The sequence below is a fragment of the Saccostrea cucullata genome, unplaced genomic scaffold (assembly GCF_032062105.1).
Source record: "Saccostrea cucullata isolate Sc308-1 unplaced genomic scaffold, CSIRO_AGI_Scuc_v1 ctg356, whole genome shotgun sequence".
In the NCBI taxonomy this organism is placed as follows: Eukaryota; Metazoa; Mollusca; class Bivalvia; order Ostreida; family Ostreidae; genus Saccostrea; species Saccostrea cuccullata.
Window position 1 is genome coordinate 486104 of NW_026918279.1, and position 17168 is coordinate 503271.

Genomic DNA, 17168 nt, shown 5'->3' on the forward strand with positions numbered 1-17168 from the left:
AAGTGTTGAATCCGTGGGTGTAACAGCCACGGATGAATCACTTGGGCGGATTAATGGTACCGTAGATAACGGATGGCTCGACGATACCGTGATCGATGCTGCTCAAACCATTCTAAAAAAACAATTCCCCTTCATTGCCGGCTTTCAGCCTTGTGTCTATGCTGAAAAGCCGTGCTTTCGCCCAGTTGTTGACAATTTTATTCAAATTGTTAAATACACACCCTAAAACTGGTGGTCAACATTGGATTATGTTTACAACTATGAATGTAAAATTTGCATCCTCGTGCGTTAAACTTTATGATAGCGCAATGTCAAACTCAATTTCATCAGCCGTTCAAATGAGCATTGCTAATATAATGCATTCTCCAGAGGAAAACATTACAGTTCACTTTATGAATTCTGTTGTCCAGAAAAATGGCAACGACTGTGGTCTCTATGCCATTGCAAACGCAGTAGAGATATGTTTCGGTGGACTTCCAGAAAATACTCATTTCCACACTGAAGCAATGAGGCCCCATTTGATGAAATGTATCACTGACGGAATTTTCCGTAAATTTCCGTCATCTCCGTGTAAACGCCAGCAATCAATAGAGTTGACATTTGAGATGAAGTTGTTTTGCACGTGCAGAATGCCTGAACATGGATTCATGTTTAATTGCACTAAGTGCCGCCAGTGGTTTTATCCACGATGTCAAAATACAACGCTTAGTGAAAAACAAATTAGATAGTCTAAAACCATCAAATGTATGGATTGTAAGAGTTCATAAGTTTATTTTATAAATCTTCGTTATTAAATATTGTAACATTTTATCCCGATAAATAAATTCCGTGAATATTACTTCACTTGTTTTATTTTTATTTATAGATCTCACGGATTATTCATGTTGATTTTTCTAATGTACGGAGATGCACGGACGGATTTATCATCCGTGCAAAAAGCAATCCGTGATTTGTACTATTTTCTATATTTCCGTGAATCCGTGTTTCCGTGACCTGTCCGTGTTTTGTAAACGGCGTAGATGTGATCCGCTTCCGGATTTGCTCAGAGGGAAAAGTAGGCCTATCAAGAAGTCGACAGCGGTAATACCATTCTTAACAATTACACTGAGTGAAATATGTTTGTAAATATTGCACAATATAAACCATGCATCATATGAATTAATGTTTTTTTTCCGTGAATTGACGTCGTATACTGGAAGAAGAAACATACATTGTTTGTGATTAAGGAAAGCAATACGAAATGGTTATGTACTGGTGTAGCCTCTTCGCAGTGGATCAAGTTTATAATGAAGCACGGAATTTTAACAAGAGCAGTAGTGGTCAACGTGGTATCCGAATTTATTTTGGATTTTTTGGTAAAAATTGTGCATTCCAAATTTCATAATTCCTTTTTTGTTGTTTCTTTGTGGAGTGATTGGGGAAAATTCAGGGCTTTATAGACCTATAATACTGCTCAAATGAAATTATTTGTTTGAGTATGTTATAGTTATGTCATTATACACGTACCTGTGTGACATTGAACAATAACTGAATCTCTTCTGCTTTAAAGATAAATTCATCAGTGTGTCATTAATATTCATTATAATTGAATGTGCACCTTGTAGCATTAATCATTATGAGTACAAAGTTTAAAGTACCACACTGTATGCAGTGCCTCTATACGGATGCAGAATACTTTTGCAAAACATGTAAACTTGATCTCTGTACATGTTGCAAGGAATATCATGTTATTGACCTAAATACCAAGGAACATAATGTAGTCATTGATCGTTTAAAGTATGGTGATTTCATAGTGCCCGAATCTTGTAAAAAACATGCGGATAAGTGCTACAGCAGTTGGTGTGACCAGTGTAACACCCCATTTTGCAAGTCATGTGATGAACACCGCAGCCACGAATCATTTGATATTGTAAAGGTTTACAACAAAATGTGGACGGAACACGGGGGAATAATTGCGAAGATCAGAAGCAAATTTCTACTCAATAGTTGTGCAGTTTTGATGGGAATCAAAGCTGATATAGAGCAGTGTAATAAACTCAAAACACAATACCAATTATTAATGACAAATAAAGCCCTAAATATAAAAAGTTTTACAGATTGTTTGCTTGTGGAGATGCCAGAAGTAAGAAAATTTAAAAAATACTGAAAGCAAAGTTAGATACTGAAACTGAAGTCATGAAAAGACATATTAACACCTTTCAATATTTGGTAAACAATAGCGAAGCAGGTGTTGTCGCACCTGTTCAGTTTCTGTTGGATTTCAAGAAAGCTCCTCTTTCTGAGAGGATAAACACCCCCAACAAGTGTTCGAAACTTCCAATTTTATCTTTGAGCAAAGGAATCAATAAAGGGCTACTTGTCAATTTTTTGACAGAAATTGACATTTTAGAGAATCAAGAAAGGAATGCCAGGCGTGTACGGAAAGAGCATGTGCTGAAACAACTTCCGGTTGTATTTTTGAAGTCTATTAGACAATCGGTCATCAACAGAACCTATCATATTTCATGTGATACACCAGAGGCATTCTGGACCAGTGATTATTATAAACACCTTGTCTTGTTGGATCAAGAGGGAAAACCACTCCACCAAATTAATGATATGAAAAAATACGGAGATGGAGTTCATACAGTTACAAGTCATGGTGAACTTATTTATGTAGATGATACACGTAACATCTGCAAACTATCACAGAAAACTGGTACATGGAGCTCGGTAACTCTAATAAAGAAAACGAAAGAATGGAAACCACTTTGCATCTACTTCTCTTGCTCAAATGAACAGCTGTTAGTAGGTATGGAAACTCAGACAGCTGAAGTCCGTCGCTATAACAGTCTAGGTGAAAAAGTCCAAACCATTAAAGACACCAGCAATAGTCAATCATTGTATATAAAACCAATATACATAACAGAGAACTGTAATGGAGATGTTATTGTGTCTGACTTTACCAAAGGTGCTGTAGTTGTTACAGACGGTGGAGGGAAATGGCGTTTCTCTTACACAGGGCTCGACATTAACTTTTTTTAAACCACGAGGATTCGGACAAGTGCTTTCAAGATATTTACTATGTGATGAATTTACAGGTGCAATACAGATGATTAACGAAAATTTTGAATCATACTTATGTCAATCTGAAAATATTCAAAAAATTAAATGTGCTTTATTTATTATCTGTTGTTATTGATATATACAGATATCTAAACAATCGAGAATACTTTGTAAGTATGTTTAAAATTTATTTCTGGAATCAGAATATTAGACAATGACATCTTTGAAAGCAAAAATGTTTTCTTGCCCTCTCCCGACTCAGATTTTTAAAAAAGTGGTAGATAAGATACTCAGTGCCTTTTCTTTGAATTTCAAAAACTCCTAAAGGAATTTGAAGTGAAAATAGTTTCTAATGGGATAAGAAAGCTTCATAATTTTCAAAAGATATTATTAGGACAATAGGCTTTTTTCAATTTATTATATAAAGTACTTTTATTCCATGACTGAAATAATTGAACATTTGACACAAGGTGCATTGGTACATGAAGTGACAATTTACCTGTGAAAAAAAATTTAAATAGTTTTACTTAGTATATTCTTATTTTCAAGAAAAATGAGATATATTTTTTATATTAATAGGATCATCTGTCCAAAAATTCAAATTAAAGTGTAATTTGAATTTAAGAGCTGGCAATAACGTCATCACTGTGCATGGTAAAGGACCATCATTAAAACTACTGCGGAGCTGAGAAGAAAACTCTATTAAGAAATCTTGAAGATTTTGATAAATTATAATTTCTTGAAATTTCCATGATCGCTTTTGTTTCTTCATTGAGAAGATATCTCATATTTGTCAAAGTGAATGAAAGAGTAACATCTTTGTTTGTTTCATATCTGCATATTATTGACAAATAAAAGTTATTGAGGCTGTATAACTTATGGGATTTTACCGGTATTAGATTTTTAATTTCTTCAGAATTGAGTACAAGTTAATATTAGAGAGCAAGAAGGCAAAGATTGATGAAGCTGTTCTATAATACCGGGTATACATGTATGAAAGCTGTTGCAAAAGTAGGACAATCAAAGGACAGCAAACTTAAAAGCAGAATCCATGAGAATCGACCTCGTAACATTTTCTTAAAATCATGTACAGTGTAGGAATCATAGAAATATTAGAATTTCAATGATGAGCTCTACTGGACAAAAGTCGGAAGAGATACCTTGATGACAAGGTGTTCGTCGTCTAAATGTTTCTGTTTAAAATGGTACATTGTATACTCCTCGTATACTCCAGATCACAGATTTTATCCGATTTTAAGGAAACATGGAACATCAATAGGCTATACACAGAATTCGGTAAAAGGTATTGTCATGGTTTATTAAACTGAAAACTCACTTGAAATTCTTTTAAAGTCTAGCCTCTTTTTTAGCAATTCTAATAAAGACTTGAATTACAAGTACACTATACTTCATACACTTAAAAATACAGAATTGTAGGTGTTTTGATCGGTTTTTGATTTAAAAAAAAAAGAAAAAAATAGATGTCGCAAAATAAACGGCTGACATCGGTCAAGTCCCAGACAAGCTTTTCTCCTCTGTTATTAACGTAGAATCCAATACCGTGCATTTAAAGATCTCTGTTTTATTTTCATCCCATTTATTCCTTTTTTATTAATGTTTTCAATTTAAGATCCTGCATTAATTGCATTAATTTTTAAATTAAAATGTAATTTGGATTTAAGAATATTGAAGGAATACCGAGGAACCGAAATAAATTCCTGTGTATGCACATTAATTAGGTTCCTGATATCAGTCAATTGAATAAGGCAATAAATACCTGCAATCCCCGCAACAAATGATTTAGGAGTAGTTTGGATGACACAGCAAGTTAACATCTTGAAGATTTTGATAAATTTATAGTTTCTTGAAATTCCCACACAACGTGATCGCTTTTGTTTCCCCAACTTCGGCAGATATTTCAATATTTGTGAAAGTGAATTAGCTGCCCGCCTCAACTTTTTCCTTTGAACATCCCTTAAAGTCTCTATCACTATAAAACTTTCCTTTCTCACCTTTAAAAGGTTTAACTCCAGCAAATTATAAAGTTGTTTATTTTTCCTGACAGCATGATGGCTGTTTGCTATTCATTTAAAGGTGTCATAACAGTATTACACTTTGGTTCACGTCAAATCATGGCTGAAAATTAACACAAACTTTCTATGGGCATTTTGATTCAGACTGGAGCTGAATTTTTTTATGAGATGAAAAACAACATGTAAACTTCCTGTATTGACCAGATTTATTAAAATTTCTGCTGATTTTTCTGTATACAAGAGTTAATGATTAGAGAGAAAGAAGGCAAAAGATTGATGAAACAAAGCGTGCCTTGCTGGATAATACCGGGTATTTTTTGTACTAAAATCTTTATAAAGAATGGTTTTACAATCAAAGAAAGCAAACTTCAGAAAAGCAGTTACATCATGAGAATCAAACTTGCGCATTTTTCTGATAGAATATATACAGAAATTAATACTGTTGTGACACATAGAAGCATGATTTGAGCCAGGGAATCTGTTTCAAATAATTCATACTATAGATCATTCTTATAAGAAATAGTAGTAAAACGAATTATTTGAAACAGATTATTGTGGAACTCTTCAACACAGTACAAATCGCAGATAGTTTTTGCTTGGATAATAAATTCGTCCATGCATCTCTGTACATTTAAAAATTATTATAATACCTAATATGGTGAATAATCCTTGATTTCTATAGCTAAAAATAAAACATCTGTAACAGTATTAAACAGATTTTATCCGTATATTTAAGTAAACATGGAACATCAATATACATATATATTATATTTCGGTAAAAAATGTTGCAAATAATTTATTAAACTTAAAACATATATTTGAAATTCTTTTAAAGTCTAGTTTGTTTTTAATTCATTGTAAAGACTTGAATTAAAGTACACTATACTAATCAAAAATTAAAAAAAATATCAAATTTGTAGGTGTTTATTATCGGTTTTTGATTTAAAAAAAAAGAAACCAAATACACTGCTTAAAATAAGGAGTTCCCTATGCAAGAGTGTTTTTTTTAATGAAATTTAACCTTTTGTTGTTTACATCGATATGATCAACCCCTAAAAAAAGAAAAAAAATGAACAGAAAAAAACCCGGCAATTTATTTTCCAAATACGACACTCAAATTTCAATTTTAATATATATACCCTTGACATGATACCTGAACTTCTATATATGAATCAAAATTACGATCTTAATATTCAATGTAATAATGTAATATTAATTAAAAGAAAGAACAAGGTTACCCCTTTTCAGAACGTTTCTTTCATTTTTTTTATACCGAGTACGTAATAGTTTTGTTATTTGTAAAATAATGCTGTACATAAAATAATAAAACATGGAATAAATTTAAGCTAACGAACCTCGTTGAACATAAATTCCTGTGTATGCACATTAATTAGTTTTATAAATGATACAGTGTAAATGATTTTGGGTCAGTTTTACTTTAATTCTTCTTTTCTTTCCCTCTTTTTTCTTTTTAATGCTTTTAAATCGTGCAGGTTCGAGGCAATATGTGATATTATATTATTTTAGAGGTGGGGGTGTGGTGTGTATAATTTGGACATGCAGTACGTATAAAATGCTAATAATAAATGTGTATTTATAAGCAAAACTAGGTTTACATTCTGGATTCTCTCTTTCATTTTGGTGACAAGGGGTCGCAGTTTTTCACATGCACTTTAATCCTTTAACTAAAATGAGATTTTTTTTTAAATAAAGGCTGTGGCATCTCACCTGTGTAAAATGCAATACGGAAAATTAGACTTCATGTTTTGATCATATTATAATTTTCAGCTGAGAAGAGAGAGAGACCTTAAAAAAATGTTGTTTTTATGTAAGGCAAAATTTACATTGTAAAGAAAATATTTGAATAGGCCATCATAGATATTTTTTGCTGCAATAAAAATAACCTTAGAAAAATACCTTAGAAATAGCACAAAGGGTTAATATTGTCAATTTTTATTAAGACACGACAAAGAATATTAATTACTCAAGAAAGCCACATAAAGGAATATAATAATTTGATTACAGAACTTCTCCTTCGGATAAAATGTCTTTAAGTAAATTAACCAACATTTTAAAATTGTACATCCAAAAAAATGCAAAATTGATGCAAATTTGATCTGATAGGGCTTGGAGTTACTTTGAAATAGACCTATCCAAAAGCTTTAAACCAGTCGCCCATCAATTAAAAAAAAATGCAATTCAGATCCAGCATCTGAAGCAAGTATGAAAGTTTTCATCCCTTGATGCATCATTTGTGCAAGTTTGGTATATAGGCCTTATAGTTTCTTGGTGATAGACCTGCACCCATAACTTTTACCTGGTCCATTATCTGGAAAATGTTTGTAGAATTCTTTTACCGAAGCAAGTCCATTAGTGTGCATCCTTAGATGTATCATCCATGCAAGTTTGGTCAACATAGGACTCATATATTGTAGTTACTTGGAAACGAGACCTACATCAACAGCTGCTCCAAAAACATTAACCAGGTCATTCCTTTGCTGAAATTCATTATTGCAGCATCTGAAACTTTGACTGGTACAATGAAACACACTAGAAGCATCTTCCATGCATGTCTAATCAATATAGGGCATAGAAAAGCTTTAAAAGAAAACTGCTCCAAAAACCTTAACCTTAAGCCTAGGGTACGTATCACATAACCATCCCCAACTTCGTTGAAAATCTAAGCTAAAAATGTAAGTCAAATCCAGCATCTGAAGCAATTCTGGTAGTTTGCATTAATTATATCCTCAGTGCTAAGTTGGTTAGAACATACACCTGGTCACTTCTGTGGAAAATGTAGGTCATATCCAACATCTGAGGCAGGTCCAGTATGTACATCTTTAGCAGTATCATCGTGCAACTTCTGTCCAGGTATATAAAAGCAAATAGTTACCAAATATTGAACCTGCTCCAAAAACGTTAACCTGGTCACCCTCCAGAAAATATAAATCGAAATTAGTATATGATGCAACTCTGATAGTTTGTACAGGCATCCTTATATGAATGTATAATTGTATACATCATCCAATCAAGCTCCTTTAATATATATCTGTCTTAAGAGACATGCTACAAAAACTATAACCTAGTCATTTCTTAGCTGAACAGCATGTGAAACCTTGACTGGTACAATGAAACACATACTACAATTATCTTCCCTGCATCTCTGATTTATGTTCGACATAGAAGTATTTTAAAAAAATTCTCCAAATACTCTGCTGTCCAAAATGTTGATTCTTTTAATTATTTTCATGCTAAAGCTAGCCAGCATTGGCCATTTTTTTTCCAGTGTTGATTCACTATCAGCAGCATTAGGAATTCTCTTAGAAATCAGATAAGATTTTCACAGTACCAACGCTATATTAATAATATCTCATGCATTTATTGCTTTTAAAATGCATTCAATACCAGAGATGTGCAAGTTTTGCCATTAGAAACTCACATCAATATTTTGATTTAACACTTTTTCTCTAGTGTATTACATGTAAACATAACTTGCAGTAATATTTAAATCTAAAATAACTATTATCCTACCTTACTTAAAAAATTGTAAAATTGTCTTTGGCAAGTACAATAAACATACAAAGGCACTCTCTAAGCTCAACAATAAGCTACGGCAAAATCTAATAACTACATGTATATCTGATACAAAGATCTTGCGGAATAGAATGATTGCTTTTTATAAATGTTTTTCATTTTATAGTTTGTGAAGATTTCATGTACTAGAATTTGATCAATACTTCATTATGAATCAATATATTAAATCATAAAATAATTTAATATCCTATTCACTATTTTCTTTGGACTTTAAAGTATTCCTAGTCCATAGTCTGAGAGCTGATGATTTTTATAAGTGCAACACATACAATGTACTGATCTTTTATAAGCTCTCAAATGGAAGGGCAGTGCTCACACCACAAGTGAAAATCTTTGTTGTGACAAAATTATGATAAAAAATTGTTTTAAAAGATTTGGTGATGAGAACATGATCTGCTTTAATATTCACATCTTCAGTCTTTTTTTCCTGTCTGTTCTTTCTTTCTTTTAACTAGTTCAGCTAGGTACTTGAATCTGGATATACAATCCTCCTGTTAAATAAAACATATATTATAAATCTTGTTCCCTTGGTTCAGGTACAAAACACTTTTCCAAAATTTAGGGTACTCATACAGAATACTTTTTATGAAACATTGCTCAATTTGCAAACAAGAAAATGCACCACTACATGTAAACAAGTTTTACCTTAGATTTCCCTGGAATATGTTCTGCTATTTTCTCCCATCTTTGGTCTGTACCTTTGGGGTGCTGTCTTAATGCCCACTCTAGAATCGTCTGCTGGTTCTTATTCCAACCATCAGATTCATCAGTAAGTCTTAAACTGTCCTGAGTATTATCACAAGATGCTCCTCCTTCTAAGTTACTCCCCTTGGAAGTACTCTTTAGTGTTTCTACATTTGTCTTTTTGGAAGCTTTGCTTCTCTTTCTGATTTGTATATCACCGTTTTGAGACATATCCTTCTCTGACTGGCTATCACTATTTTCAACTGACTTTTGAGATATGATGTCATCTGATATAATCAGAGATTTTTTCCCTTTACCCACTCCCCCTAAAAATAGAATTTCATTGCACAAAATTTTGTACTTGAATATGGATACAAATGAACATAAAGGATTGCATACACCTCTGTTATAAAAATATATGATGAATCTGAATCAAAATTTGTTTATATTTACTGTCTCTGACAAACATCAACTACTCTTTGCCATTTGTGGAGAGAGTGCTAAACCCTTACTCTTCAAGGAGTTTGATCACATTTTAATGTCATCACAACTCCTCCACTTTCAAAGGTTGCTCATAAATTTTTTTCTGCACATTGCAACTTAATTTAAGAATTATGTATTTTTTTTTATTTTCTTTTTGCTGCAATTGCTTGTGTAAATGTTTGTTACCTTGTACTGATGTAGATAATGTCATGGCGTGACTGTCCTTCATCTTTTGACACCTGGCGATTACCTGAAATATATAAATTAAATCAAATTAATATTTCCCAAGGTGTGTGTCTTCATGCTCTACATGGTTGTTAGAAGGTACAGCTAGTAATTTTTTCTAATGTAATTTTTTCTAAATGTGAATGCTTTTTTAGAGAATAGCTATGAATGACCTATATATAAATTTTCATGAAAATACTAAAATAATATAGATATGATTTTACATGTCAGGGCTCTCCACATTTGAAAATTTAACATATGGCAAGAGAATACAGAATAATCTTCATTATAATTGGTAATGCAGCACAAAACATGAAATAACTACCACTTTTTAAATTTAGTAATTAGCACACTGCTTTTTTTCAGGAAAAAAAGTTGGTACAGGTAGCCAGTAAGCATGGCATGATTACATAGGCTATGAAAATAATAAAACTGATGAATGGGTAGTGTATTTTTATATATAACTTCTCATATCATAACAGTTATGAAAACTTGTCGTCTACTAAAATAATATATATATGATTTTACATGTATTAAGTCTATTTATGTGAAATGTATAAATTAAAATACCAAAATTATTTACAATTGCAATTACAATTAAGCAGAAATTTTAATAAGGATTCTGATTAACGATTTTGTCATTTTTACATAGTATAAACACGAGGGTGTCATGAGATTTTAACCAACACATAAAAATAAAATATATTTCTGACAATGAAATATATATTCTACAGAAATTTTAGTGAGGTAAGCTAAAATGTAAATATTTCTTTACACCACAAAATCACTGAAAATAATTCTCGTAAAAATTGATTACTGCATTTTAAGGACAAATTGCTAAATTTACGTCTCACTTAAAACTCCACTTTTACGGATAATCAGTCAGAATTTCATGGGTATTAAGTCTATAGACAACAATACAGCACCTCCTCCATGGGCCTTCCCACAAGGTCAGCTATTTTCTGCCATCTGTTGGGGGTACCACCTGGGAATTTGTTGGCAGCTTTAGCAAGTTTTGCCACCTCTTCATCGGTCCATTCCCCACTCTACAAAGTAAAACTCCTCATCAAATCTAGGTCACAAAAATTCTTTAATATTATATTGTTTTACAGAACTGTCCCTGAAAAAGTATTTTTTAAATAAATAGGTCAAACTACAAGATGTATTTGCAGACAAGCCTATAAAATTAATTCTGCACATAAAAGGTTAAATAAAGAAATGGGAAAGAGAACAAATCATACTCTTGGCTTAACACTTACAAGTTTCAAACATACATGTAAATTTACAGAAATTTCACAAAATTGACAACCTCTACACCAAACCTTAGAGCTGATATCTGTGTACGTGTGCACATAACAGTTACTTTTTGAGGAAATGACACTGTACTAACCTTGACTTGTTTGTATTCCTGATCTTCATCATCTGAACGTTTGATCACATTATTGTACACCACTGCCTCTCCCTCTGCTATTTTGATTGTTTTTGGATTTAGAGCTGCATCAATACGAGGCTTAGATTTTTCCTCTTTCGCCAGAACTATAATTATCATTGAAAATAATAAACAGGTACATGTATAAAATTTTAAAATACATTACATTACATGCATATGCCTGAAAGATGTCACATGTAACTGATAAATTCTTTCCACTGGGATAAAGTCTAATTATGTTAAAAGTCAGACCTTAAAATTTAATGTTGTTCACAACTGCTGAAAAAAAAACAATGTAGTATATAATGGTACTATGATATGTTGAGATTCATACTCTTGATATTTCTAAAGCAGAGAAAGGATGAGTTACTCTAAATCTTACATAAATTTAAAACCATGATTGTCCCTATAAGAATTGAAATAGCAGGGGACATTGAAAAAGAAGTGGGTTTGGGGTTCCTCTCTTAACAGAGGGTAGAGGGGGAATACCAGAATAATTGGGAGGATTATATAATTATAGATGGGTAATCCCCCCAGGTCTTAGGGACAGCTCTGGTTTTACTCCAGGCTGGTTAGATATAAAACTTATCCTCACTTTCTTCCTCTTCCCTTCTCCTGGCTTCTTCTTCTTCCTGCCTCCTCATCTCTTCTCTCTCTTCCCTCCTCTTCTTTATATTTTTTGGAATATTGATAACTGATATTACAGTGAATATGGCTAACACGACTGGCCAGAGCTGTGATACTCGAGGGCGAGGGACAGCGTCCAATTTGGCCTCCAGTAGAGTGTCTATTTGATCCTCCAGTTGTTGACGAGCTTTCCTGTTTTTACTTTTTGCTTTTTCCCTCATTTCTCCAAAGTTTTCTGACTACAAATATATATTGCATGCCAAATATAAAAGATATAACACAAAAGAATTTCATATCAAAATTTTGATTGTTGGAAAGTTTTCCTTTCCTACAGAGAAGCTTTCCAAGTGTAGTTATTCTCACAGGCCAGAATAATTTAAAAGAGACCAATTTTTACACAAAAGAAAATGAAAAAAAAGTTTCATTTTGTACATTATTTTAATACATTGATTTAAACTTAATTGTAAAATTTTGAAATACAAGGAATTATTTTACATTTGATTTACATTCAATACCTCCCCCATCTGAAAAATTGAATAAAAAACATACCAATGTGAACTTCCTCTCTGCATAAACAGCCCACATTATGATATACTGGCCCACTGTTGTGATAACGAAAATAACCACAAAGAACTCCAGCAGTCCCATCTTACGAACCCGGCGGTAGTAAAAGATTGGCTGCCTCCAATCCGGCAAGCCATTCTCTAACACTAAGTGATACCTGAAACATGTCATAAGCAGTTTGAGGCATGTCATAAGCAATGTGAATGAAATGATATAACTTGCATAACTGGATAACAAAAATAATAAAATACAATTTTACCAAAAGTTTCAACTGCCGATTTAAGCAAAGTGTTATTATTTAAAGTTTAGAATGTGCCTTATAAGAGAATATGCCTTATAAGAAGAAAATCAGGTTATACTGTAAATGATTCTCCTTAGAGAAATGGACAGGCTTTCGCCTACATCCTCTGGATGGATGTAGGCAAAAGTGAATCTACTTCTCTAAAAATAATAGGGTAAATGTATATTCAAAAATTTATACATTCTAATTGTCATGATTGTTGTCCTAATAATTGTTTCTGTATTGCAACATCATTATCCATTTAAGTCACAGGCACTTGTTTCCGTAACTATACATTTTTCAAGTACACCATGACCACAGAAACAAATCTGGAAGTTGGAAGTCATTTAACAACTTTTTTGTCATAGAGAGAATGAAAAATCTAGCATGTCACTCATCACTTTATGAAGGTAATGATGACTGAAGATTGGAAGTCATATAATATACAGAAATTGAAGTGATTGTGGAAGATGGGCTTCTCCATGTATCTTGTAGTTAGACATCTCATCATTTTATAAAGATAATAATGATTAAGCAGTTTTCTACTTCAGTTTCCATGAGAAAATGATTGCTTTTGTGGAAGGTGGGCTACTCCATGCAGCCTGTACTTAGAGACACCTTGTGTTATTATTACACTATGGGATAAAAAAAATTCATTACAGAAACAAGTGCCTGTGATTAGAATGTACATGTATGCAACTGTATTTGAGCATATAAACAAACCTTTTTCTTTTTTCTTCATCTTTAAGAGTTTCATATATTCCAACCAACTGAAAAAGATAAATATGATATTGATTGTTGACATCAATTCAAATTCAGAAATTTTATTCATGCATGAATTCAATCGAGATGCAAAGAAAAAATATGGGGAGGGCAAACGTGACCACTGACTTCAGTAATTGTATCTTCAACAACAGGAAAGGAGAAAATGTAAAATGGCTGGACCAGGAATGGAACCATGCAGGACCCGTGCATCACTGTTTCACAAACCAGGTGCTCTAATGACTGTGCTACTCAGGATAAAATCAACAGCTCAAACTATTATTACACCTCAAATTTTTGATACAATGAATTTGCAATTAATGTGTCGGATATTATCAAATCTAGTAAAATAACTACATATGTATTTTATTATATAATGCACAACTGTTTGAAGACCGTGCAACTTTTCTTACACGACCGCCATGCATAACCTGAAAAAAGCTCTAACATTAAAAATGATTTATGAAGCTAATTTTAAGATGTGTATGATATTCATGCTGAGCATGCTAAGTGTTGTAACGGACCTGGTTATGAAACCAATTAAAAATTTTTATATTTGCTATTTTGAATTAGAAATCATTAATTTTCTGAAGTATATAAATTTTTGGAGGCGAAGCTGTCTGGATTAAAAATAAAAAAAATTATTTGATAAAGATTTTCCACCAAATATTTCTGCTACATTTTCTTATAACTTGGTAGGGGAGACAAAGAGGGAAAATGAAAACTGGGAATCTGGCGAAACCTCCAATATGGCGGCCAACGGGAGGTAACTTTCGCTAAATTCAGGCCTATCGAAAACTATCTATACATACTGAATGTATTAAAACGTACTGTTTGAAAAATGAAAACCATCACTACATCAACAACTTTGCAACTTTTCTTACACGGGTAACCTGAAAAATGCTTTAACATTTGTAATGGTTTGGGCCGTGGAAAAATATGAAAGTGTTGTGAAAATACATATAAAATAACATAAGATGTTTTATTTATTTATTGATAAGGAAAGCAACTGTCAAAAACGACTTTTATGCTAATATGAGGTTTAAAACAGCCACACATTTTCTTTTCCTGTTACACATTTGTGTATTTGTGTGTACTTTAGTAGCTAAGTAAAGATGTATAGGATATACATGGTAAGTGTTGTACCGGACCTGGTTATGAAAATAACTTTTGATTTAAATACTCAGATACTTACTTGTCTAAATTTAACTTCAGCATTTTCCTCTTTGCTTTTATCAGGATGAAGAATGAGGGAAAGACGTCGGTATGCTTTACGAATTTCGGAGGACGAAGCTGTCTAGATAAAAATGAAAACAATGAATTTATTAAGCAATTGACAAGCACAACAACTTACATGTATCAGACAGATGGTTACAAAGAACATGAGGAATGAGAGAATCATTGAAAGATCAAAAGAGCACTTACCGAGGGGACCCCTAAAACCTCGTAGAAATTTTGGTTTACTTCCTCTACCAAATCAAAAAGCTCTAAATCGTCAGTATCCCAAGAAAATACACAATTAGCAATTATAGTCCACGTTAACACATGAAACAACTTCATCACGCTCTTCTGTCTAGTGGAGGTAAATAAAGTCCTTTTATTGAAGAGGTACCTACACAGTTTATCGTTAAACTATTTGATACTTAAGACGCTTTGACTCAATTGTGTTATAAACATGATCAAGACAAACAACTGGTTGATTTAAAGTTACATTACCTTTGATAGAGAAATCAATGTACAATACTGCAAATTTTCTTGTGGCTTTGAGAAACAAGAGGCCAATGGGTCACATCGCTCACCTGTTACCAGATTTCCCTCTTTGTATTCCATATTAAGGCCCGCCCCAGAGGTCATACCCCAGGATGCTTCCACATAATTTTCAGCTTTTCTGGCCCAGTGGGTCTTGAGAAGAATATTTTTAAAGATTTTCCCTATATATGTAAAATTTGGATTCCCTATTGTGTCCCCGCCCTACCCCGGGGGTCATGATTTGAACAACTTAGAATCTAAACTACCCAAGGATGCGTCCACTTAAATTTCAGCTATTATGGTCCACAGGTTCTTGAGAAGATGATTTTTTTAATGACCCAACCCTAATTTCGCCTTTCCTTGACTATCTCCCCTTGGAAGGGAGCTTGGCCTTCACTTTAAAAAAAAATTACAATTTCAACTTTCCTTTACCCAAGGATGCTTTTACCAATTTTGGTTAAAATTGGCCCAGTGGTTCCTGAGAAGAAGTTGAAAATGTGAAAAGTTTACAGACGGGGGACGGACAGCTAGAAGACGGACGAACGACAGACATTGGGTGATCAGAAAATCTTACTTAAGCTTAATTATAGCTCAGGTAAGCTAAACTTGGAATTTTCAATAAGTCATATCACTTCTAGTCTTTTTGAATATGTGATATCATTTATTTAAATATCGGTGATATAATCTTTTGAATTTTGATAAAATCGATTATTTCACAAATACATGTAAATAGGGGCCTTGGTGATATCAATCACCACTAGTAATTCATATCTTTTGTGTTTGGTCAGGCCAAAATTACATTTGACATTTTTCTGATATGAAAATATCAAAGTCATAAAAAAATCCTGAAACGTAATTATATTTCTGACTATACTGATTGGTCATCAACAAAATTTCCTCGAATCGTTAAAAATGTAACTCTCATTCTTTTTAATCCACTCACAAGTCTCTGAGGTTGGGTGAGTTGATTTCTTGATCATTCTATCGGAATGTAAATGTCGCCAAGAGAAAGTCAAGAGCCAAGAACGCCTAGCTAATATATGTGTAAATTTCGCACGTCTGTCTTTGTGTCTAACGTCAGTGGGTGGGAACTATTAAAATTGGGAGGCCTCGTGGGATCTACGTTTACAAATCTATTAGATAACATTTTTTCAAAATCCTTTTTTTAAAAAAAATGAAATGTAAATATAAGGAATCACTTAAATAATTATAAATTGAAATACCCAACAGACAAGACAATGATTCCTTAATTAAACAACCAACACCAATATGGAATCCATAATAGAAAAAACAACAAAAACAGATAGAACAAATACAACGCAAAGGGATTCGTTAGCAACAAACCTTAATTACAATCAAGAAGAATCTGACAGTGTAACCTCTATCATCTATGATGCAGGAACTAAAATGGAACAGAGGCGTATTAATTAGACTGTTGTAACACTCGTATAAAGTGGTCAACCAACTCATATAGCAGTCACAGTATCATACCAACTCTCTCTAGCAACAGTTCGAAGAACTAGGAACAGTCACTGCCCAAACTTTGTACCATATCACTGCCGCATTAACATCAACCAACATTCATTTTCCCCCAAAACATTCTACTACTGGAACACTCTACCGGAATCAATCCTACTTTCACCATCGTTGGAGCACTTTAAAACATCTATTCAGAACTTCAGACCATGGAACA

At 32.9% G+C, this 17168-nt stretch overlaps 1 protein-coding gene across 1 annotated transcript; it reads right to left on the reverse strand.

Moving 5' to 3' along the window:
• Positions 1-8437: 8437 nt before the first annotated feature.
• Positions 8438-15308, reverse strand: LOC134261762 (dnaJ homolog subfamily C member 1-like). Its single transcript, XM_062744165.1, has 10 exons — positions 15152-15308; positions 14922-15023; positions 13688-13734; positions 12670-12841; positions 12089-12359; positions 11455-11600; positions 10991-11110; positions 10026-10089; positions 9318-9682; positions 8438-9163 (listed from the first exon to the last, which is right to left on the reverse strand). Exons 1-10 carry the CDS (start codon positions 15284-15286, stop codon positions 9086-9088), a joined length of 1500 nt encoding a protein of 499 aa, XP_062600149.1. The 5' UTR covers positions 15287-15308; the 3' UTR covers positions 8438-9085.
• Positions 15309-17168: the final 1860 nt, after the last annotated feature.

What these genes read in the sequence shown, in the direction of transcription:
- LOC134261762 (XM_062744165.1), bottom strand. Translation starts at nt 15,286, where the DNA reads ATGAAGTTGTTTCATGTGTTAACGTGGACTATAATTGCTAATTGTGTA. An exon ending in CTGAAGTTAAATTTAGACAA is followed by an intron (nt 13,735 to 14,921) that starts GTAAGTATCTGA and finishes TATCTTTTTCAG; the next exon opens with TTGGTTGGAATATATGAAAC. An exon ending in ATTATCTACATCAGTACAAG is followed by an intron (nt 9,683 to 10,025) that starts GTAACAAACATT and finishes TTCTATTTTTAG; the next exon opens with GGGGAGTGGGTAAAGGGAAA.